Genomic DNA, 25,515 nt, shown 5'->3' on the forward strand with positions numbered 1-25,515 from the left:
ATTGCGATTGCACTAACGTTTAATTTACCATAACAGTATCAGACGTTTTTTTTTGCGTGTTGACTAAATGGAGGAAAAGTAAAATGTTAGGCCTTGCTGTTGTTCAAAGATGTTAAAGATGGGTCACGAAAATGCTTTACCTCAGAGAAAATAATAAAACAGCTGTTTATTCATTTTGGGAGTGAATGGAGTTGTGGAAAGCTTGTTTGTTATCTATTAATAAAGTTTGACTGACCTATCCGACTGTTTTGTTGACATTCCCTTTAGCGCGGCACCATCTAACGGTTGCATAACGTAACTACATCCTCTACTGTAGCCAAGTCAAGTCAAGTCACATTTATTTATATAGCCCTTAATCACAAAAATGTCTCGAAGGACTGCACAGGATTACAATTACAAAATTGCACAATTACCTGATCTTAAACCAGCATGCACTTATAGCGCCTTATAATGCCACCGCGCCTTATGTATGGAAAAAGTTTAAAAATATATCATTCATTGAAAGGGCGCCTTATAACACGGTGCGCCTTATAGTGCAGAAAATACGGTACTTGTTTTTTAACGATCCATAATTATTTGCACCGCTTATCCTCAGTAGAGTTACAGGGGTGCTGGAGCCCATACCAGCTGTCTTTAGGCAGTCGGCAGGTTGCTAGCCAGTTGAAATTTTACTGACATATTATTAATAATAAATAAAACATTATGCACTAAATTAGTCTGTAATTATGTATGTTTTGCAGGGGATCCCTGAAAAACACAAGAAATATAAACAATTATGTTTTACAGGTCTACAAATAAAATTTGTAATTTACCACTTTTTTTAAAACTTTTGACACACTGAACAGATTTAAAGTCAAACACCAACACACATTCTCTAAAATTTCAAAAAAATAAAAAACAAATGCAAATATTAACTCTTCAGTGCTATAAATACATGATACAAAGCAAAAACAAAAAATAACTCTTTAAAATTCTATTTTAACCAATTTAGACATGGATTTTTTGAAAAACATGCAAAAATACATATTAAAATAAGTAAAACAAAAAGCAAAGGATAAGCAGTCTCTGTGATTGAAAGATGAATTGCACCCTGCTTCTGTCAAGACCAGAACGGAAACAGGACCTACTCGCGTAACGATCCCACAAGTTTTATTGAAGGAAGAGAAAGGGTTGCGCCCACGATCCGGGGATTGCTGGAAGTGGGAAGCAGGTCGCTCTGAACGCGGAAGTGGGACTTCCTTGGCGAGCGATGCCGGTGTCGGGAACAGAAAAAACAGGTCTGTTGCCGGGATAGAAAAACAAAAAGGTATTCGGGTTCAGTAACAATTTGAAAGCCAGGAGAGGAGAGTAGACGTGGTCGAGATTAAAAACGGATCGATATTCGGGGCGGGTAAAAAAGACGTGGTCGAGATCAAAACAGGTCTTAATTTGGGACAGCAGCGCAGACGTGATCGAGATCAAAACAGATCTTAGCGGGAGACAAACTGGAGCAAAAAAAACGGGACAGGCGAAAAAGGACTTGCCGTGTAAAAGCAGAGATTCACAGACGGACCGACAAAAGGGGACTGACGGGGAGCCAATCTGTCAACAAGCTGCAACTGGCACCACACGGGCGGGGCCACCCCGTAACAGCTTCAGAACAATCAATGTCATTAAAATTATTCCAAAATCTGGCTCATTTTTCTGCTTTTTATACATACAGTGTTTCTTTTGTCTTCTGAATTGAAGTCAATTATTACACAACACCTTTTGTTTGTAAACAAGTGTGACGTACCTAAACTGCTAAGCATTTTTGAGGCAGAGATGATGTCAGTTTATAGCAGCTAAATGACACAAAAAGATCATACATAGGAACAGCTTGAAACAGCACAAATACTTTATTTTGTCATCAAAGTTGATGCAGTAGTTTTCGGTGAGAAAATCCTCCAATGTCGTGAAAGTGTCGGCTCGCACAATCAATTTTCCTTTTTTTAATACGGTTGCCATGTCGTAAATTTGGTGGGCCAAAATTCCAACACAAAGCCAAAGGCAAGGTGGCCACAGGGCTACTGCCATCATTTGGGGAAATGATAAAAAAAAAAAAACATACAAATTGATTCGTGGCGGGCCACATATTACTACTTTCATGACAAAGGCCATGGGCCAGTAAAAATTGGATCACGAGCTGGCCCTCGAGCCAGAGTTTGTACATGCCTGGTTTAACCTATCAGAAAGAAAAAAAAAAGTGTAGTCACCGTAAAAATAGTGTGATAATGAGATAAGGCCTAATGCCTTTTCATTGGTCATCTGTACCAGTAACAGGGTTGGGTAGGGTTACTTTAAATTGATTACTTTCAATTACTTTTAGATTACTCCAATACCAAATATGCTAATAAAAGACAAAATAAACTAAATATGAATAAAATTACTAAATTTTGAGCAGGCTTGGGGAGTAACGGAATACATGTAACGGCAAAAATGATGTTGGCAAGCTGTTTGGATTTATTTTCATTTTGTTTCTATCGCATTTTATGTTAGTTTTGCTGGAGATCAAAGAGATCAAAGCCAGGAGAGAAAGCTTATCACGTGTTGTGAGTCATAATTTTATTCATATTTAGTTTCTTTTGTCTTTTATTAGCATATTTGGTATTGGAGTAATCCAAAAGTAATCAAGTTAAAGTAACCCTACCCAACCCTGACCACTAATGTGTCCGTGCCCTCACGGCTGCGACCTGGGTTGGATTCCCATTGCAAAGCATCTTATGCATTTTTAATCAGCAAAACTTATCGACTGACCACTCATTGCACTTTTAAATGATGCATAGACATTAAATGAAGTCATACACAATTTTACACGGTAGCTCTTACTGTAGTTCCAAGCCTGATCTACTCAAAACAAATGTTCTGATCTTTATCTAAGCCAAGGATGTCCAACCTTTTCCAGCGTAGCGCAACTTTTCGTAACCGCTTACCACAAAGGGCACCCGGTTTGATATGCATTTCTAAAATAACAACTTATCATGTAATTACTATTTATGTACTTCGTTATAACCAGGTTAATAACTGGAAGTAGTGTTGAATACACCCAGTCAACCACTATAATAATTTATTGGAAAATCACAATGACCCAGCACTGGTGAGCTATTTTCGGAACAGGTCCGCGGGCATCTCATCTCTCCTTAGGGGGCAGCCTGGCACCCGCAGTAACCACGTTTGAGACCCCTGATCTAAGCTTTGCAATGTTGTGTTATGTAGGGGAGCTTAACTGAATCCGTATATTCTCTCCCAGAAAGTCCTGAATCAGCAATTGTGGCAGAAGAGCATCTGAACTGGTTCCTGAATTCTTTCTTGGAGGTCATCTGGGAAAAGCAAAAATTACAAAAATCTATCAAAAGTTGAATTTCTTGGAAATGCTTGAATTTTAATGTTGTGTTTCAAGGATTGAAAAGTGCTTGAATTTTGGGTGAAGTGCTTGTATATGCTTGAAATCGTTACAATTTTCTCAACAAGTCTGCTTGAAAATGACGCAATTCTATGGTGGCTTCACTTTGCCATTGCAATTCTTATTCCCTTGTGATAAACGGCATCTGGCATTAATTTGTATGGCCATTTTCCTATGAAGTGCCACTGCCCCCTATAGGTCAACCCCAAGAGGACACGTGCATGAGGAGACAAGATTTAAGGTAAGAAATTCGGGTCGGGCCTCAAATATCAATCATTACGTTTGGAGTGCTGCACTCGGCGCTGCGCGAGAGGGGGTTCTGAATCTATCGACACAAACAAAAGAAACAAACAAATACAACTATTCTGTGAACCTCACACATGAAATATGAATATTCAGGTTTTCCTCGGGCTTGGTACTTGAAATTAAGTTAATTGGTCGGGCTCGGACTGGATCGGGCCCAGGTCAGGTCAGGCTGGATTTTTTTTTTAGGCCCGATCTTACCTTAAGGTGCATGTTGCACAAGGCCCTATGAAATGTTTATTGGTGCAAGGATTACATATCAATTCTGGAAGTTTGTTATGCGGGCCGTGGAAAAATTTAAGGTTGCGTTTCCCAGTGGTCACTGGTAATGTGAAAAACTGCAACTGAACACATAAGGTTTAATTCACTATCATCATACCCAACACCTATATAGCCTGAGATTTGTCTCGAAAATATGTATACGCATATTGTTCAGATTCACAATTATAGAGTATTTGTGATTCACTCGTCTAAAAGTTATATGTAAATGTTGCATATGTAAATCCCAGATATATTTGTGGCTCTATAAAATACATGATTTACACTAGATTTTTTTTTCTTTTAAAGCAGGGGTCAGGAACCTTTTTGACCCAAAGAGCCATAAAAGCAAAAAAAAATGTTTTAAAGAAATTGAGAGAGCCACATCATATATTTTCAGACAAAATTGAAAAAACTGCCAAACACGCTCTCTAGACAAAAGCTAATTCTTCAGCACATTTTATTTCATTTGATGATTTAATCAAATGTATGAAATAATAATAATGCCAAATCCTGTGTCCCAAATCAATGTAAATATGCCATTTACAATTTGTCTTCCACCTTCAGTTAAGAGTGTTAAGGCAATTTTTTTAATGAAATTTGTCCTTAATAACGGTTTCAAAACAATGTGCATACAAAGTTATTTTGTAAAAATGTCACAAATGACTGCAAACGATAAGCATATCGTCATATTCACTTTGGGAGTAGACTGCACTGAGTGAGAGAGAGAGAGAAGGAAGCGCCTTGCGCTGTGTGCAGGGATCCGCCCACCTGTACTGCTCACCCAATCAAAGTCGTTTGCCAGCGTTTTTATTTATCAGTTTAAATGGTTTCTTATCGAACTTCTGCATTAAGTTGCTTAGACATTATATGGACCAAAATCGGGATGAAATCACTTGACTTTGGAACGCCACAGAGAGATGTACAACAGTTACATTTTATTTCGGAGCCATATGTACTCATGAAAAGAGCCATATATGGCTCCCAAGCCATAGGTTCCCTACCCCTGTTTTAAAGATACGGGAGAAATTTGAAAATTAGCTTTGAAAGACCTGAAAAAGCGCTCGAATTTGGCCATCAAAAAGGTGTATGACCCTGTTTCTGGAAATAGTTTACCTCCGCAATGCTGACCTTCCTCTGCCAAAAGCGGACGCTGCTCTCTAGCATCTTGTGCTGCTCCTTGACTAGCATGTATTGAGAAATGTCAGGTGCTTGGTAAGTGGAGGTTTGGTTGCGCAGTTGCTTATTCTGGGCCTCAGCTTGCAAACGCAACTGCCAGTCAGAAGAAAAGACAACAGAGTGCTTCAACAGAGTGGATGCCAAAAACATCTGAGTTTTCTGGACCTAAAAACCCCAAATTGGCCACGAATTTGAAAAGAACGGCTTATAACCGGTGCACCTTATACTGTATGCCGCAGCATACAATCGTAAAGATTGGAAATTGTCACGAACCTGACAGGAAACTGGACTGAGAACCCAATCACGTAACATACTCACAGTTTCTTAGGGAGAGGAGGAATGCACGCACACACGATCCGGGGATCGATGGTTGCGGATGTGGATTGAAATCAGAACTAAAGAGTGGTCAAAATCAAACAGATTGGGCCGAAAATAAAACAGGATAAAACACAGACAAATTCACAGGACTTGGCATATCACACAGAGTCTAGCAGGAGTTTCGCAGACGCTCTGACACCAGGCGACTCGCAAGACCGCGTTTAACTAGTCCAGCAGCAATCTGTCAACACGTTTCAGCTGGTGTCAGTGGGCGGGGCCAATTGGGCGCCGTGGCAACCGTGACAGAACCTGGCGCCACACGGCGGGGACCAATTGGGCGCCGTGGCAACCATGACAGAAATACCAAAAGCATTTATAGGTGTGCATGAGAACACAAGGTTATACAGTTTGTATTTTGAGCAATGATTGATCATTCTATAATCATATAATCACAATAACACCTGCCGCCAACCCATGAGACGCCACCAGGGGTTGGCTTTTTGCTTCTGATTTCAGGTGTGCGCAGGCACTTTTTGGAGGGAAACGGCGGGACACCAATGGCCCGTTTGATTTCTTCGAGTGTGCAGGTGACAGAGGAAAAAGGTGACTTGACGCACGTGCTCTAAATACAAAACACCGCGGTGACGTCAATGAGCGGTGGTTACTTTAATTCTCAAGGAACGAAGACAAGCAAATGCCTCGGCAACCACATAGGACTACACCGCTAGCGCTGTCAAATATCAGGCTGAGATTGTAGGTGAGTGACGCAGCCCTCATTAACGTTTTCTTTCGTCGCATAAGTAAACAATTCCTGTGAGTTCACTGATTTATTTGTCACGAACCAGGACAGTAAACAGGAATGAGAACTCAATCACGTAACGTTACTCACAGTTTATTAGGGAGAGGAGGCATGCGCGCACACTCGATCCAGGGATCGATGGTCTCGGAAGTAGATCGAAATCAGAACCAAGGAGTGGTCAAAATCAAACAGATCGGGCCGAAAATAAAACAGGATCAAAACACAGGCAAATTCACAGGACTTGGCATATCACACCGAGTCTAGCAGGAGTTTCGCAGACGCTCTGACAACAAACGGCTCAAAGGACAGCGTTTAAGTACTCCCAGGGAGCAATCTATCAACTTTCAGCTGGTGTCCATAGGCGGGGCCAATTGGGCGCTGTGGCAACCGTGACATTATTGAAGATGAACACTTTTTTGTTCGTAGTAGTAGTAGTACTAGCTCAAGAAAAAGATTGTTACACCGAACAGGATTTCATTAGCAGGTTGTAAAAGTTTTCGTCATCGCCACAAACCAGCACTGGGTAGAATTCTTAAAGCGAGATCACAGTCTACTGAAGTTGATGATAATATTCTAATACCACTACATGCGCTTGTCTTTGTAGACGTTTCGTGACTCTGTGGCAGTGTCATGAGTTAGTCCCTTCAGTCCCTCTTTTTCCCAAAAGATGGCAGCTTTTACCCCATTTTCCAATCCCTTTCACTTTTTCTCTCTTCAAATGTGTCCAATTTCACAATCAGTCACCTCTGCTATAATATTGTGGGCTCCCACCTGACTTTGCTTAACTGTTCAGATTCCTGTGGACTTTCACCAAAACAACAAGCTTCAACTCCCACAACCTTTTCTTTAATTTCCTCCACGTTCCGGTTTCTCCACTCCAAGACCTGCAACTCCAACCCTCTTCTGGAAGGTTTTCCCAAGTCATCTTTTCAAGATTCTCTTTACTTCAAGGTCCCCTCTTACGTTTTCGCTCCTTGTCCTAAGATCTGCCACTCAAATATCTTTTTAAAAGGTATTTTAAAGTCTCCATTTCAAGATTCTCGCCACCCCAAGATCTCCACTCAAGTTTCCTTCTCAAGCTGTCCTTTGCTATCCCAGTCCCACACCGCCTTTCACCGGTAAAGTCTTCTGTTGTTGCTGTTCAAACAAACCTCCACTTAGTGGGGTTAAGACTATATTCCTTGTATTCCGCGATGTCCGACACCTTGTGACAGGCAGTTGCTATTTTGAATTACCTTCTCCACAACACATGCTCTCAAAATACAAAACAGCATGATAACCTCTAAGAACATTTATGACGCCCTTCCAGAGGAGAAATGAGTCGATATATTTGCCAACATTATTCATATATCACATTACAGGAGCAAAACATAAGGTGTAACAGTACTTTTAGATATTTACAAGGTACTAGAGATATTTCAAATTTTCACCCATAAATCGAGTCAAATCAAATTCGTACATCGAATTTAACCTCAGTGGAAATTATCAAAAATGCGACACTTCTCTTTCCGTCAATGTCTGTTTATTGAGGTTTCCTTTAATCCTGGAGGAATGATGACAAGCCGACAAAAACACAGAAAGACGACGACTCACATCTGTGTTGCAATCTGGCTCTATTCTCAGTATTGTTTTCCTGGCCCTGTCATCTACAAATACGTGTTTACTTTTGCCGCAGTAGTATATATGTGCTCGTCTTCAGAATTGCCATCTTAAATGGAAACATGATATGAAAACAACTTAGAACATAGCTGAAATATGTTGTCAGTTGTCATTCTGCAGCCAAGGCACCTAATTCCTTACACAGTTGGTGTCAGGTGTACTCCAGGCTACATACAACAGGATTCAAACCCGAGACGTGATTGTGAGGGCACCAACACATTAACACTAGGCCACCAGGGGGACGGATTATGTACAAAAATACATTACATGTTACCACATTACAATTTTTACAGTGCCAGAAACACTGATTTGCATAGTACATTCTGATGGGTCAAGCAGTCTCTCCATTTCAAGAAATGGAGAAAACAGACTTTCAAAAAATGCTATACAAGCTATTTTACGTATGTATAATAGTAGACCATGACGTTATTAACGCACTGGTGAAAAAGTGGAGCGACTATTTAACCCAGGCATGTCCAAAGTCCGGCCAAAGGGCCAGTTACGGCCCGTGATCACACTTTTACTGGCCTGTGACTGTGATAAAATTAATTATATGTGGCCGCCAGTAATGCAAGGCCACAATATAACAAAAGTTGACTGTAAGAGACGCCACTTCCAGGACAATTGAAAATTAGAGTATTATTTAATCAAATTTCGAAACAACTACGTCTGCATAATTTGCTGAAGACTTGAGCTGTTTTCAAAGAATATAATATCAAGAAGTAATGCCAAACGAAACATGCTGAATAAAAAAAAGCTAACTGGAAACGAACACTGTGAAAACATACACAAGTAAATGTACAGAGTAAATGTAACTCGTTACTACCCACCTCTGGATCTACGTCTGTATATCTATCAGTTTGTATGGTTCTTTTTCTATCCACCCAATACAAGGAAAGTTTAGATATGACCACCATCTTTCACAGGCTACAGATGTTACCCTAGATGTGAAAGATGCACACAAAAAAGCAGACCCAGCGCTGGTTTTGTTGATCCAGTTCTTTTTTTTCCAGAAAAACAAGCCACTCTCGTAGGGCAGAATGACATTGAATATAAACACCATCTTTTACAGCCAGCTATGTAGGTTAACCCAGATGTAAAAACTGCCCAAAAGAGTGACAACTCAGGATTTTTGGTTCTGCTGACCCAACAGCTTTCCCAGAAAGACATTCCACTCTCTTAAATCAGAACAAGTTTCGCATCTAAAAATGGTAATACTCTCATGGCACACAGCGCTTTTAGTCTATTATGTGGAATTTTAAAGCATTTTTAGGGGTTATGCTTCATCCAAGTACAGTATATATCAGGTATGTCCAAGTGACAAGGGGCCAGTTACGGCCCGTGACCAAACTTTTACTGGCCTCGTGGCCTTTGTCATAAAATTGATAATATGCGTCCTGCTAATAATGTTGACCGCAGTATACAAACATTTTTTACACAAAAAAAAAACAACAACACCCTTTTATCAGATGAGGGCAATAGCCCTTTGGCCACCTTGCGTCTGGCTTTCTGTTAGAATTTTAACCCACCCCATTTTCGACATGGTGACTGTAAATAAAAGAGGAAAGTTTACGGCGAGGGCCGGAAAATTCCAGTATAAGTGGAAAATAGAGTATTTTTTTCACTGAGACTCGCAAACAACTGCGTCTGCCTAATTTACCAAGAGACTGTGACTACTTTCAAAGAATATAATATCAAGAGGCACTTCCAGAAGAAACACGCTGACTAAGACCAAATAGGTGTAAATGAACATTGTGAAAAGATGTAGCAACTGGAAGCTGTTTTAACGGCACAGCAACGCTTTTTCACGAGACCCTGCGAGTCAAATGAAAATGTTACAAAGGCGAGCTATGCGGTCGCAACACTGATCGCTTAGCGCTGCAAACCATTCAGGGAGGGTGAATTTATTGAAGACTGTTCAAAGAAGTGTTGAATAGTCGGCCCTCACACATTTTCAGCTCACCAAATCTGGACCACTTTCTAAAAGGTTTGGACACCCTTGGTTTAACCTCTTAGAATGTAGAACAAAGTGTACTATGCAAATCGGTGTTTTTGTCACGGTAAAAATAGTGTGATAATAAAATAAGGTATGTGATAGGTCATCTGTACAACTAGGGGAAAAGAGTCAGCGCCCTCACTGCTGTGATCTTGGTTCGATTCCCGTTGCAAAGCATGTTATGCAATTTTAATCAGCAAAACATTTCGACTGATCCATCATTGTACTTTTCTATGAGGCCAACGTTCACACACAAATTTACATGGTAGCTCTTACTGCAGTTCCATTGTTATTGTTATGCGCCTTATAATCCGGAATATTTGATAAAAGACTATTTTTGAGGGTGCGCCTTATTATCTCTATAGTGCGGAAACTACGGTAACTTAGTGTCCAACCTTCTCTGCGTGAATTATATCCTCTTCTATTTTCTCCAGCATCTCGTTGCGTTTGGTGATGGCGCTGCTCAGCTGCATCGATTTTTCCGCCACACGCCGAAGCTTCTCCTGTCCACGAGGACGAGCCTTGAGCAATTGAATTGAAAACCGACTTTGCTTGACGTAAACGAGCGAGTTACTTTGTGAGAGTTGAGCGCCCGCTGTGCTTGCGAATGTTTGACTTGAAGTTCTTCCAAGTCGCTTGTCGTATCGCCGGATTCTAAGAGAATATCCTGGAGGGAAAAAGCTTAGTGTTGTCTGTTGTCAAACTGAAAACTGACAAACGGGCAGTGTCGGGAACACTTATAAATGAGGCTGTCATGTGAAAACTGCCCCAAAAAAGCTGACGCAGGATTTTTGGTTTAACTGACTCAACAGCTTTCAAAGAAAGACATTCTACTCCCCCAGAACGAGTTTTGTATCTCAACGTAGGAAATGCTTTCATGGTGCTCAGTTCTTCTAGTCCGGGGTCTAAAACTCAATTGAGTTGTGGGTCGCTGAAGCCTGGGTCTGGGTAAGTTTGAGCTAAAAGGGGTTTTCCACTAAAACAGCTCTGATGAACAGATAATTCTGTGACATTGGATTTTATTTGTCCATTAGATGTTGCTGTAATGTGTAGTGCAACCAAGGAAGACTGCAGACTATGGAGACTAAAAAGGAAGAGCAAAAAAAAACCCAATTTCTTTAACTTTTTAACTAGCCTTTGTCAAAAAAAGACAAACTTTTTTTAAAGGAATAAGAAATAAAAAAGGAGGCAAAAAAAGGAAAACGGGAATAAAAAGAAAAGGAGATGAAAATAGAGGCAAAAAAAAGGAAAATGGAGAAAGAGAAAGAAAAAGATTTATCTTTCTCCTTTTCATTTTTTATTTCTCTTTTTTCATTTTTCTCTCTACTCTTTCTTTTTTGTCCTTTTTTTATTCTATATTTTTATCTTTTTTTATTATTAATTTAAATAAATAACGTGCATTTTGTTCCCTTTGAGTCTCCGCATTTTGTCATCTTCCATTGTGCTTTCAGCCCTCGCTTTCGGTGACACGACAGACGATAGCGACATCTAGTGGGAAGATAATAGACATTCCCTTTATTGTTCATATTAAAGCAGGGGCCACCAACTACAATCCTGGGGGCCGTAATCGGCTCCCGGGCTGCGAGTTTTAGACCCTTTTTCTAGTCTATTATGTGGCAATTTTAGAGCATTTTTAGGACTATCCTTCTATGCAAGTACGGTATATAATACATGGTCATTTGTCACTAGTTACTTTCAGGTTAATGCGCTATGTTTGGGTGTCAGTAATCCGGGGGGGAACTGAACTACTTTTTAAATGAAGTAACTAGTAACTGTAACTACTGTGCTAACTGGAATAGTAGATTTTACATGGAGTGAGATGGGATGATTTATTTACAGCGTAACAAAAATCTTGAATTTAGGCAACTGAGGAGATTTTGGGCATTTACCTGGAATCCTGCTTTGCTCAGCTCTCTGTTGTCTTGCAGTTGCCTCAGGAGCCGTATCTCCCGGGCCTTCAGGCCTTGGATCTTCAGTTTTAATTGGTCACACTGACCGCCATGCTTGAGGTCCTGAAGTACACAATATCAATCAAATGTGTTTTTATAGTACTTTTCAACTTAAAAGGCAGGATCATCAAACGTTTTGTCGAATTTTATACATTTTACTATAAAGGATTTTATAGTACAAGTTACATTTATCGAATGCAATGAAGATTTTCACTGGGTGGGCTTCAGGTCGCGCCGTTCCAAGTGCTGAGTGTTTTGGCTGGGGAAATTTGATAACAGGGCGCTGACGAAGGACGTCAGGCATTGTTTTGATAAACGTTTGGTGTTGTTTTGAGTTTTCAGAAATCAAGGAGTGTGTTTCTTTTTTCCCTGACACGCCCATGGGAGAAGCCGACACGCCAGCTTGGGAGAAAGGCCGAAGAAGAACTTCAGAAGATCGGAGAAGATCGGAGAGCGAGAGGGACAAACGAGAGAGAGGCTGGACGAAGACTAATTTGGTTAATTCGGCTGATTCGATGGAGTTAACTTAGTTAAACACTTTAAGAAAATAAATCTGCCACCGTGTGAAAATGTCGGCTATTCTTGTCCATCTTTTCCCAAAAAGTAACGAGCATGAAAGCAATGAAAGGTGTTTGGTTAATGGAGTCAGATAACTACTTCGAACAATTTGGTAAACGCTAAATTTTAATAGTTTAATTCCTAACAGTTTTTAAACCTGTGAGCTCTTTTTTTTTGTTACTGGTGACAAAGAAGGGGTACCCGTTTGAAATGCAATTCTAAGATAGCAACTTATGTTATGTGGTTACAATGTTACTATTATATTATTACTAGGTTGTAAGTATCAGAAGTGGGGTTAAAATAAGCAGAGTCGACCACAAAAACATTGCTTTCAAACACACTGATCATGTCAATGATTTCTCATTGCAGTGAGAAATCAAATTTTTTCATAATCTCTATGATCACTGGTAAGCTATTTTCAGAACCAGTCGGCAGGCTACTCAGGTGCTCTTAGATCAGGGGTGTCAAACACAATTGAGTTGGGGGCCTCTGAAGCCGGGTGAGGTTGGGCTATAAGGGGTTTTCCACAAAAAAAGTGCACTGACAAAAACAACGCTGTTCTTAAGAAGAGAGTGTTTATTATTTGTCCACTAGATATCTCTGTAAGGAGTAGTGCATTCAAAAATGAGTCCAAAATGGCTACGAACTACAGAGACTGAAAAGGTAGAGCTGGGTCAGCAATCTTTTTGGTGTGAGTGCCACTTTCAAATGTCCTTGTAAATCAGTGTGCCACACCAAGATCAATGACTCGCACATTTTTTTAATATCCAACAGAGATGTAATTTTACACCAGTCCAAATATACAACATGGATGTACATTTTAATCGTATTTTTCAACCCTTTTTGAACCAAGGTACACTTTTATGTATAAAAAAGTTCCGAGGCACACCGTCCGTCGAAAATGTTTGAAAATGAAGTTATGTCAAATATTTCACTGTACTACCTCATAAGCAGATAATTAGTTTATGAAAGGAAGAAAATAATACTTAAAATAAAAAAGAATGAAGTGCTTTATGTTTTTATTTTTTACAGTGCAATCTTAAACCGCTTTGTTACCCAAATTAAGTTATTAAATGTACTGTGCTACCTCCAGAACAGATAATTAGTACATAAAATGTATATAAAAATCTACTGCCACCTACTGATATGGATGACTATTACGGTTCCTCGTCTGAAGATTGCAAAAATACTGAATAATGGCCTGATTTTTTGGAAAGATAAAATTGGGTAAATTCCAGCGGCACACGAGACAAGGTCTCACGGCACAATAGTGTGCCCCAGCACACTGGTTGAAAAACACTGGTATAACTGACCAATTTATCTTCCACTATTCTTGTTCATCAATCAACTAAAATATGAATGTGAATAACTATTGGAAAGGCCTGTAGCCATCCATGACTTTTTGCCATAGGAATGAACCAGATTTAACCATTCTTCATCAACAATGAACTACAATCAAAAAACAAGTTATATGGACAGCTACCATACCATTCATCAATTATATCTTGTTGCAGAAAATATCAAAACTTGAAATAACAGCAGCAAAGCAGAAGGCACGCGCTCGCACACACACGCGCACACACGCTTCTTAAAAATATTAGCCATCAGTAAATGGTTTTCTGTGCTTTGCTATGCAGTGAACAATGTGATAGCTTGTGTTTTTAGCAGTGACAAAAGGTTTTCAGGGTCTGTGTTTGTTTGCTGCGCATTTTAATGTCTCCGCCTTGAATTCATGCTTATGTTTCGTAATTACCGTATATTCCGCACTATAAGGCGCACGTAAAAGCCTTTATTTTTTTCAAAAGCTGACTATGCGCCTTATAAAACAGTGCGCCTTATATATGGATCAATATTAAGTCGCAAAGTCTTGCAACTAAGGCAAGCAGCCGCCGACTATATTTTCCCCCGAAGGCGAAGTAGTCCGCGGTGTATGCTGGGATTTATATGCCGGCATTTCATTTCCTAACCAATGTGTCAATCATCATTTGAATCAGTCACTATTGGCTAAAGTTATTCGGAGGTAAAGGGGGCGAATCCGTTTTATCATTTACAGGCTCGCATAGGCTAAAGGGGCGAAACAAAGCATGCAATTGGCCGAAAAAAGATGAATGTGAATCACACGTTGGGTTGCACTACGGCATAGAGAAAACATTTTTTTACTATTCTGTATTTGTAAATATTTTACTCTCCTGGAATTACTACACTTACGGTTGTAAGAAGACCATGGTTACGTATCATTATTTAACGTGATGGCTGCAAGAGAACTTAGGTGAGCTATGCGGCTTTATATTTTCCCGGTATCTTGTTTTAGAACGATCTTGATGTTTCTGTGATGAGTCTATTTTTAAACTAAATTCAATTCAAAGTGTTTATTCTCATATGCACAGTAAAGAACCCCGTTTCCCTGCACAATCAAATTCTTACTTTAGTGTCCACACAGTTGCCAGCAAAAAATAAAATGGAAACTAAGAAATGTTTGGCATTTCTTGAATCCCAAGACTTTAACTTTCCGAATTATATTTGGAACGATGCATTTGAGTGATTGGTGACATCGTACAGACACTGTTTCCGTATATGACTGAGACACGTATTTGCTTCTTTGTAAGCTTTTGGAATGTTAAGGGGGTAATAAGTTTGACTGAACTATCTGACTGTTTTGTCGACGTTCCCATTGTAGCGCCTTATAATCCGGTGCGCCTTATGTATGGAAAATATAGGACCAAAAACTATTTTTTGGGGGTGCGCCCTATAACCCGGTGCGCCTTATAGTGCGGAAAATACGGTACATTTAACATTTGCCATGCGAGGTACAACGCTCTCGAGGCATAATGCACAAAACAGCACGTGTCACGGACCAGAACAGACACAGGACTCAATTGCATGCGTTTCTAAGATTTTATTGAAAGAGGGTGAGAGTAAGGCTTGCTTGATTGCTTGATCTGAAAACTGGCGGAGAGCGGGATCGAGCAAGGCGGGGGTGACACTTCCGTGTCGGAAGAAGGCAGGCGGGAATGGCACGTCGTTTGACCAGGGCTGGAGATCAGAGGCGATGTCGAGTTCGTAACAGTAGTCGTAAGCAGCGGGCAGGCAAAACAGGCGTAGTCAGGTCCGGAAACGGGTCGAAAAACGGGAATCAGGTTTTAACAAGGATGAAGTCGGACGGGAACGCTCACTGAGTGAAACACAACAGCTCGCACCCATCTGACAAAGTTTGAAGTCGGGGCATAAGAAGGGTGTGGCCACCAAACAGCTTGTCCGGGCTGTTGGTGCAAATCAAGCTGTCACAGGTGTTCCAAATAGGGCAATTATGAGAGCACGGTCATTTTTTGCACAAAGCCTCATTCGTTTGTACACGCTGACTGGAAAGAACGAGATGTTTTCGCTCGAGGAGGAGTCATGATTCCTTCATTTATCGCGCAAGCGTCTTTTGTTGGCTGCTTTAAAACACGGAGCTCTACTCTGCGAGGCGCAGACACGCACTCACACACGAAACAGAAAAAGAGGGGCGCTCCCGAAAACACAGCACGCAACTGAAAATGTCTAAATTTCAGGTAAAAATGCGCTTGAAACAAAAAACATTATAATTTGTATTATTTTGCCGTGCGTGCGCTCGCGTGCCACTGGTTAACCACTCTCGTGCCACTGCTGGCACGCGTGTCATAGGTTGCCGACCCCTGGGGTAGAGGAAAGCACCCTTTTTCTTTCACTTTTGACCCAGTCTTTCTGCAAGAAAGACAAAAAGAAGGGGAAAAGTCAAGTCAAGTCTATTTGTATAGCTCTTAATCACAAAGAGTCTCAAAGGGCTGCACAGACCACATATTATTGCAAACCACAGACTATTATGACACGAACTCCTGATCTAAAACCTACATGAGGGCAAATAATACACATATTATCAACATAAAATATAGGTTATTCATATGCTATACAATAGAAGTGTGTTTTAAGTTTAGATTTAAACATTTCCACTGAGGTTGCAGATCGAATCTTAGGGGGAAGAGCATTGCACAGCACCGGGGCCCGAAATACTTATAATAATTATTTATTATAATAAATAATAAGACGAAATAACAAAGGAGGCAAAAAAGGAAAACTGCAATAAAAGGAAAAGTAGAGGAGAAGAAAGCAAAAAAGAAAAAAAAAGAATTTAAGCAGAAAAGGGAAAAACGTGGACCGGGAGTAGGAAGCAGAAGATCGAGAGAGGAGGCTTGACGGAGACTCGAGCGACACTAATTCGGCCATATTCGATGGAGTTCACTTAGTTAAATTGTTTAAGAAATTAAATCTGCCCCGTGTGGAAATGCTGGTCGCTTATTCATTTTTCCAAGAGACGATTTTTCCAAGAGACGAGCACGCATTGTTAGGTGAATGTAGGTTGTGTTTGGTTAATTCGAACCATTTGTTAAACGATATATTTTAATATTTAATTCCTAACAATACCCCTCAAACAAAGAGGGAAAAAGACAAAGAGTAACAAAGAGAGAGAGAGAGAGAGAGAGAGAGAGAGAGAGAGAAAGAGAAAGAGAAAGAGAGAGAGAGAGAAAGAGAAAGAGAAAGAGAGAGAGAGAGAGAGAGAAAGAGAAAGAGAAAGAGAGAGAGAGAGAGAGAGAGAGAAAGAAACGAAATACAAGTACAGCATTTGTGAGAGCTACCTGGCTTTGGCAAAATCAAGTGGATATATTTCAACCTGCAGCTCGTTTTTCTCTTGCGCTTCTCTGAGCGATGTCTCGCGGGCCACCTGTTTGACACCCCTGCTCCACATGTTTAGTCCGGAATTAATGTTGGCTTACTCTGATCTTATCGATAGGGGAATATTTGCTAAACCAAGATTCATTTAACAATTACAATGTTGTGTTGTCTTGAAGTAAATGTCAATGAGTATACCTTCCTCTTGATATATTGTTGGAGCACCTTCTCTGGTTCTTTCTTTTCTCGCATCTTCAGCGTTTTGTGCATTGCACGCTCAAAATCATCCTTGTCCTTACAAATGTCTACCCGCTGAAGCTGGATTTCTTTGATGGAGGCCTAAAAAGGGATAAAAGATAAGATAATCCTTTAATCGTCCCACAATGGAGACATTTCTTTTGTTACGGCAGTAAGAAAGAATCGTTAATAACAGCTAAGAATATCAAAAGTATAACACGTATTTAGAAATATAAAAAACAACAACAACAAAAATTCATATTTCCAATGGCAGGTGTGCAAAATAGTTCAAGTAAAGTGGCCAGTGATGACTTGAATTTGAGGACAATTGTATATACTCTAGGTGCGTTATACTCTGAAGCAGAAGCGTAAAAGTCATTTTAGCTGGGGGCCAGACATGCTAGGGAAAAAAAAAATCTCACGAGAGCATGACTAGTGGGTTTAAGAGAAAGAGAGAAAAAATGAGAGGGGGGAAAAGAGAAAGAGAGCGAAGGAAAGAGAGAGGGATACAAATACAGACAACAAGATAGAGTAAGAGAGGGAAAGGGTGAAGAGAAGAAAGATTGAGAAAAATAGAGATAGAGAGAGAGCACAATAGGGAGACAAAGGGACAAAAGACAGAAAAATATAAAGAGAAAAAGAGATAGAAAAAGAAAAAAATATCAAGAGAAAGAAAGTGAGAGTGAAGATCAAATGAAAGAGCAGAGAAAGAAAAAGAGAGATAAAAAGAAAGGGAATGAGAAATAAAAAGAGAAGGTGGGAAAAAATGGAAAGATCAAAAGAAAGAGAGAAAGAGGGAAAGAGAGAGGGAAAGAGAGAAATACAAATAAGTGAAAAAATAGGGAGTGTGAGAAAGAAAGAGAAAAAAAGAGAGCGAGAAATCAAAAAGAGGGTTACAGAGAGAAAGAGACAAGTATAAAGCAAGCTGGAGAAAAATAGATAAAGGGAAATATAGATGGAGGGAAATGGAAAAAGAAAGAGAAAAATAGAGAAAGGGACAAAGAGAGCAAGAAAGAGAAAAAAGACAGATAAAGATAAATAGAGAAAGAAAGAGATGGAAAAAGAAAGACAAATCAAGAGAAAGAAAGTGAGAGCAAAAGATCAAACGAGTGAAGTGAGAGAATATGAGAGGGAGAGAGAAAGAAAGGGATTGAGAAAGAGAAAAGTAGGACAAAGAATGCAAGAGCAAAAGAGAGATAGAGAAAAAGAGAGGGAGAAAAAGAGAGAGAAACAGAAAAAGGGAGGAAAGAGGGAGGGTGAGAAAGGAAAAGAAAAAAGAGAGAGCAAGAAATAAGGAAAGAGAGAGGAAGGGACTGAAAGAGAAAAAAGAAAGAGCAAAAAAGAGAAAAATAGATCAAAAGAAAGAGAGCTAGAGAAAGGGAAAAGACAGTAAAAGAAAGACAAAAATAAAAATAGAAAAAGAGAGAGAAAGGGACAAAGAGCAAGAAAAAGCCAGAAAGAGAGACAGAGGGAGGGAAAAAGGGAGAAAGAAAAGAAGAGAGAGCGACTGAGAGAAAAAAATACTACTACAGTTGCTTTGCGAGTGCCGCATAGTTTAAGTGATACGAAGTGGACATAAAGCTCAATTTTCTCTTGCACTTTTCTCCGTGTTGTCTTGAGGACTGGATTAAAACCCCAGGCGGGCGTAATACGGCCCGTGGGCCAGCTTTTTGACTCCTGTAATCTAAATATACCACCTGAAATGTGTCTCCCTCACGCAATTATTTCAAAGTGTTTTCATTCAATAAATTCGAGAAGGTGATTTTGGGGGTTGGACTCCAGATCTCACATCTACGATACTCACTTCATACTTGGCCAAAACTCTCTCAGAGCTCTCTTTGTTTTCCTGCTGCTCTCTTATCGTCTCTTCCATTTCCTTTTGTGTTATGTACAGTTTTTGGCCCATGGTCAACTCCAAAACGCCTTTGAGCAAGTCGTCCTTGGGTGACTCCCTACCCTGACAACAAACACATGCATGAATGGAAAGTGATTTGGAAGAAAGGAATGTACAATATTTTCTTCCCCATAACGGCGTTATTTCTAACACGGGGCGCGCAGATTGCGCACCCTTGTTCTAGTGCAGGGGTGTCGAACTCATTTTCCCACACCATAGAACAAACATTCTTTCGGGGGCCGGACTTACAGATTAGGGAGACAGAAAAAAGAGAGAAAGAAATAAGGGAAAGAGAAGGAGAGAAAAGTAGAGAGGGTGGGACAAAGAAAGAGCGAAATAAGAAAGAGAGAGAGAGAGAGAAAAGAGAGAGAGAGAGAGAAAGAACAAGAGAAGGAGAGAAGAGAGAAGGGGAGAAAGAGAGAAGCGGAAAGCAAGAGAGAGAGAAAAAGAAAAGGAAGGAAAAGGAAAAAAGGAAGAGCAAAAGCGGGTAAAAAGACACAGAGAGAAAGAGACAAAGAGTAACAAAGAAAGAGAAAAAGAGAGACAGGGAGAGTGAAAGAGACAGAGAGAGAGTAAGAGAAAAAGGAAGGAAGAGAAAGAGAGAGACATACAAGTGAAGCATTTGTGAGAGGCACCTGGCTTTGGCGACATCAAGTGAATATATTTCAACCTGCAGCTCGTTTTTCTCTTGCGCTTCACTGAGTGATGTCTCGCAGGCCAGATTCAATCCCTTAGCGGGCCTGATCTGGCCCGTGGGCCGCCTGTTTGACTCCCCTGTTGTAGAGTGTATGTGTGCGCAGGTAAAATCGGGTCCAGAAAAAAATCCAGCCCGACACACAGGCATTAAAGCCCAAACCGGCAAGGAGCCGACCAATTAACTTGGTTTGATAGACCGAGCCCAAAAGCAAACCCTAAATGTCATATTCTATTTGTGACCAGTTAGGAGGAGATGTGTTTTTGGCACGAACCCAAACGTAATGATTAACATTTTAGGCCCGATCCAAAACTGGGGCTGGGCTCGGGCCTTAGATCTTACATCTAGCACAGATTTATGCCTACCTTGTCCGACTTTTGACAACTGGTCACCCTCAAACCGTCGGACTGATGCTCCAGACGGTTGATAAACGTTTGCAGAAGCTCATTCTCCGCTGACAGTGCCGCATTATAATTTCTAGTGGAGAAAATAGAGGTCAACAAAGAGCTTTCCAATAGGATCCATTTAAAGGGATAGTGCATATTTCTAGCACCTCCTAATGCTAAAAAAAAGGAACAAAAAAGTTGAATGAACTATTTTATGAATGCTCATTTTGTTTAAATGCTGTACTTGTAAGTTGAAAAGTTCGCATTTATTTCATATAACAAGAACCTTATTTAAGGTGACATAATTGCTGCTACGGTTACCGGCAAAACCTTGTGAAAGAATGGGCCTAAAAATTTTGAAAACAAATGTTGCGAATTAAACACCTTGAGTCTCAGCATTTAAAGGTTCTGTCTGGAATTTTGAATTTTCGACTCGCTGACGCCATCTTTCGGCTTAAGTCATCATTGCAGCCTCTGTCAAGCTGCAAGTACGTGCGTTTCTAAGACGCTTTCAAATAAACTCTTCTTTTTTCATCTTCTTTGGGGCTTGGGTTGAAGTTTGGACTGTATCTTAAACAGTCCTTTTCTTACTTTCACCATTTTCATGCTACACTAACAAAAAAAACGAGCATGAAATCAACCTCCACCCCTTCTCTCCTTTACTGCTTCCTAATGTGTTTCAAGTTCCAGAACAGTGGTGCTAAAAGTAAGACAAAAGCAGATAGGTGTGGTTGTCATGATTACTGATGCGAAGCACCTGTGCCCGCTCATTTGGCGCCAACTGCCTCGGACTCTGATTGGCTCCCTGTCACTATTTAAACCCACTCCTTTCTCTCACCTGTTGTTGGTCCGTCTGCGAACCTCCGTTTACACTAGGCAAGCTTTTTTTTCCAAACCTTACTCCAACCTGTTTTTTGCTCCTGTCTGTCCCCTGGCTTCGACCTGTTTTTGATCCTGATTACGTCTACTCTCCTGTCCCGGCTTTTGACCTTTTTTTGTCCTAGACCACGTCTACTCTCCTTTGCTGGCTTATGACTCGCTTACGACCACGTTTGTGCTCTCCGGTCCCGGCTACTGACCCGTTTTTCCGTTCCCGACACCGCCTTCGCTCGCCACGGAAGTCCCACTTCCGCGTTCAGAGCGACCTGCTTCCCGTGCCCAGCAATCACCGGATCGTGGGGCCAACCCTTTCCTTTCTCCCAATAAAACTGTGAGAAACGTCCAAGGTTATTTAATTTATATATTAACGATATTTTTAATATTTCAAAACTATTAAAATCAGTAATATTTGCAGACGACACTAACGTTTTCTATTTAAACGATAACTATATTAATTTGGTAACCTGCATTCATCATGAATTATTTAACCTAAAAGTATGGATGGATATAAATAAATTGTCTTTAAATTTAAATAAAACCAAAGTAATATTCTATATCACGATTTAGAAGTAAAAATGTTTGGTGCTGCAATAGACACTGTACCAGATATTAAGTTTTTAGGGGTCATAATAGACAATAAACTAAGTTGGAAAACACACATCAGACACATACAAATTAAGGTATCTAAAAGCATTTCAATAATTAATAAAGCCAAATTCATTTTAAGCTATAATGCATTGTATTTATTATATTGTTCTCTAGTTCTGCCATATTTAACATTTTTTGCAGAAGTCCGGGGCAATAATTACAAAAGTTCACTACAGCCCCTTTTTATCCTTCAAAAACGTGCAATAATAGAATACAATAGAATAGAATATACCTTTGTTGATATTGTTACAAAATGGGTTGAACATATTGTGACAAGGAAATTGGACGTGGCACTCCAGTTTCACATTTAACAGTGAGGATAAAAGAAAACAAAGAAGATAAAGGAACAAAGAAGATAAGGGTATAATTTACACAATATAAAGGAACAAAGAAGATAAATAAATAAGAACCATACACAGGGATCATACTAATATTTTATTCATGCAGTCCAAATTATTAAAATTGGATGATTTGATAAAAATGTTCACTTCACAACTGTTATTTAAGGTCAACAAAAACATGGTGCCAGAGAACATCCAAAAATTATTCATTCAGAAAGAGGGAAATTATAACTTGAGGGGCTGTAGTAAATTCAAAATCCCAAAGGTGAGAACAACCAGGAAAAGTATGTGTGTGTCTGTGTGTGGAGTCAAACTTTGGAATAACTTACCAGATGAGATCAAACAATGTTCAACTATTCATGTGTTCAAATTTAAATTAAAAAAAAAACATTATGGCAAAATACAGTACAGGGATGAAGAAAATGGGATATGAGTGTGATTGGAAATACTGCATTTAAAACTATGGTTAACTTGTTGTTATTGTTGCTATTATTCTATCAGAACTGTTATCATAAATATTATGTTTATTTTTATTGTTGTTATTATCATTGGTGCCGCAGTGATATTTGGTAACTAGTGGCATTATGACGTTGAGGGATGGGTATTACGAAGATTAGTGTATAAAATGATTGTGATTATTGTAATTATTGATATCTGACCTATGTAATAAGTATATCCCTGAGATTTTGTTATATTAGACACAAGAGGAGAAGAGGATTTGTAAAATGTATTTAATAGGGAAGATATAGGGGTAGGGAAAATAAGCATCTGCTTCTGACTACCCCTTTTCGAACATGTTATGTGACATTACTTTGTTGTTGACTCATTGTTCGGAATAAAGATTACATTCATTTCATTTCATTTCAACGTAACACAAGTGGGTCCTGTCTCCGTTCTGGTCCTGACAATGGTGCTATTTTTCTCAATAGGCTCTCAGTTGGACATTCTTGACTTATACTTAATATACAACATATTCTACTTGGAACATGTCAAAGACACCTTTAAATGACGTACCCCACTTGAAACTCTTAGCGCAAGTGGCAAACGTCGGTTAGATTACCAAAGAGTCGCATGAAAATGTAATTCATGTACAATAACTAAGTATTTTTACTGCATTCATGGGCGGCAGTAGCTCAGGAGGTAGAGCGCTCGTCTTGGGATCAAGGGATCCCAGTTCGAATCCCGGCTTGTCCGTGTTACATGTCGAAGTGTCCTTGGGTAAGACACTGAACTCCTAATATCCCCAATAAGCAGGTTAGAGTCTTACATGGCTGCAATACAAGGCCGCTATTGGGAAATGTGGAGCACATTGTAAAGCGCTTTGGGAAGTCATTGACTTGAAAAGCGCTATATAAATGCAGATCATTTCATTTCAATAATACCATGCTTTCATTCTTTTTTGCCCGACAGAAAGTCAATTAATGCAGTGTTTTTAACCACTGTGGAGCAGAAGACTGGTGAGATATCATCAGGTATGCCACGGAATATTCTGCAATTGATGTGCTTGTGAAGTCTAGCGCCTGGCAGAGTAATCATGAAATACTCTTCCATAGTAGAAGAGGTTGCGGAAAGTCATTCTTCAATGTGAACAAAACCCATTTATTGGGAAAGCCCCTGTGTAATACTGGTTAACTAGATGGCACTGTATTGTCTAATGCAGGGGGGATAAACAGGCGGCCCGCGAGACAACACTCAGAGAAGCGCAAGAGAAACATAAGCTGCAGGTTGAATTATGTCCACTTGATTTTGCCAAAGCCAGGTGGCTCTCACAAATGCTGTACTTGTATTTCTTTCTCTATCTCTCTCTCTCTCTCTCTCTCTCTCTCTCTCTCTCTCTCTCTCTCTCTCTCTCTCTTGTTACTCTTTGTCTTTTTCCCCCTTTGTCTTTTACCTTCTTTTGCTCTCTCTTCCTTTCCCCTTCTCTCTCTATCTCTTTCTCTCCTTCTATTTTCTCCCCTCTCGCTTTCCATTTCTCTTTAAATTTCTTTCTTTGTCTCTTTCTTTCCCCCTCTCTCACTATTTTTTGTCTCTTTTGTTTTTCACGCTCCCTCTCTTTTCTCTCTCTCTTTCTCCCTTTTTTTTGTCCTACTTTTCTCTCCCTCTCTTTCTGCAATTTCTTTCTCTCTTTTTTTCCTTTCCCTCTAATTTACTAGTCCGGCCTCCGAGAGAACGTTTGTTCTATCGTGTGGCCCCCGAGTTAAAATGAGTTTGACACCCCCTGGTCTGTAAACAAAAACCAGTACCACACAACACAGCGTAGCAGCAAGTTGCCAGAGAAAACTGGCGACAGCATTAGGTAGGGATCCCACTAGGTAGAAGAAATACAAATTTCTCGACTTCTGATTTTTTTAAAACAAAAATTAACGATGGTATGATAGTTCGTGTATTTTTGCCAAGTATTCAAATCAATGTGTGTTTGTTTTTTTTACTGAATTAAAGTGTTTTGTACCTTTAGGAGGCACAGTAACACAATGTCGCTTTAATAAAAGCTTTCCCCACTGTTTTTTTTTTAATGAAATAAATTTGCCTTGGCTCAAAAAAAAGGTTGAAAAACACAGGCGTCATCATGTACATGGTTTGGTCATAGAGGTTAGGATAAGCCATTCCCCATTTTCAAATGACATCAAAAGGCATTAAAAGTAGCAAATAAAAATGTATTACCTCAATTGTTGTTCTTTTTGGCTCTTCTTGTCCATAGGGGCTCGAGTTTACACGACTGAAGGTTACTACTGCGCAACGCGATGGTTGCTACGGCTAGTGTTTCAATGCAACGCTTTCGTTACATTTTATTTTGAACGCTTTTATGCAGCACCTGAGTCATGCATGCCAACCTTTTGACTTTTTTAAGGGGTAGATTTTTTTTTTTCGAAACACGACCTGGCTTCAGAGTATTAAAAAACAAGTGCTTGTTCAAAACCGGAAGTGGCAATTTTTTTTACCAAAACGAAAACCGAATGCCATTGTCGGAGCGTTTAATTTCGGAAGATCGAAAGCGACAGAGAAAGAAATGGAAACCAAAAGACAGAGAAAACGTAAGACACAGAAGATGAGAGAAAAAAGGGAGAAATAGAGAGTTAAAACGAGAGGGACAGAAAAGAGGAAAGAGAAAAAGTCAAAGAAACAGAGAGAATGAGAGAGAGAACAACAGAAAAAAAGAAAAATAATAGACAGAAAAGAGAGAATGATCAAGAGAGAAAGAAAAAAGAGAGATAAATAGAGAGAGAGAATGTGATAGAGAGACTAAGAGAGAAAAGTACAATGTGTGCAAAAGAGAGTAAAAAGAAGAGAAAGGAAGGGAAAGAGATAGATG

The 25,515-nt window shown here is 39.7% G+C and overlaps 1 protein-coding gene across 5 annotated transcripts; it reads right to left on the reverse strand.

Annotated features, from left to right (window-relative positions):
* Positions 1-1,317: 1,317 nt before the first annotated feature.
* On the reverse strand, positions 1,318-25,283 carry LOC148363342 (cilia- and flagella-associated protein 263-like). 5 transcript variants are annotated; one of them, XM_088340989.1, is made up of 9 exons: positions 24,867-25,283; positions 20,317-20,428; positions 19,168-19,320; positions 17,325-17,465; positions 11,823-11,945; positions 10,508-10,600; positions 10,329-10,436; positions 5,099-5,254; positions 1,318-3,338 (listed from the first exon to the last, which is right to left on the reverse strand). In XM_088340989.1, exons 1-9 carry the CDS (start codon positions 24,899-24,901, stop codon positions 3,207-3,209), a joined length of 1,053 nt encoding a protein of 350 aa, XP_088197115.1. In that variant the 5' UTR covers positions 24,902-25,283; the 3' UTR covers positions 1,318-3,206. The 5 variants fall into 5 exon arrangements, with proteins under 5 accessions (XP_088197115.1, XP_088197114.1, XP_088197116.1 ...); XM_088340988.1 differs by having other exon boundaries at positions 19,153-19,320; XM_088340990.1 differs by lacking the exon at positions 19,168-19,320.
* Between the last annotated feature and the right edge of the window lie 232 nt (positions 25,284-25,515).

This window comes from Urocampus carinirostris, chromosome 7, assembly GCF_059441175.1.
Source record: "Urocampus carinirostris isolate Australia breed hairy pipefish chromosome 7, RoL_Ucar_1.0, whole genome shotgun sequence".
Lineage (NCBI taxonomy): Eukaryota > Metazoa > Chordata > Actinopteri > Syngnathiformes > Syngnathidae > Urocampus > Urocampus carinirostris.

Coding starts and splice junctions, on each gene's coding strand:
- LOC148363342 (XM_088340988.1), bottom strand. CDS start 24,901: ATGGACAAGAAGAGCCAAAAAGAACAACAATTGAG. Junction 20,429..24,866: donor CAAAAAGAACAACAATTGAG/GTAATACATTTT, acceptor TTTCTCCACTAG/AAATTATAATGCGGCACTGT. Junction 3,339..5,098: donor GGAAGGTCAGCATTGCGGAG/GTAAACTATTTC, acceptor TGCTTTTCCCAG/ATGACCTCCAAGAAAGAATT.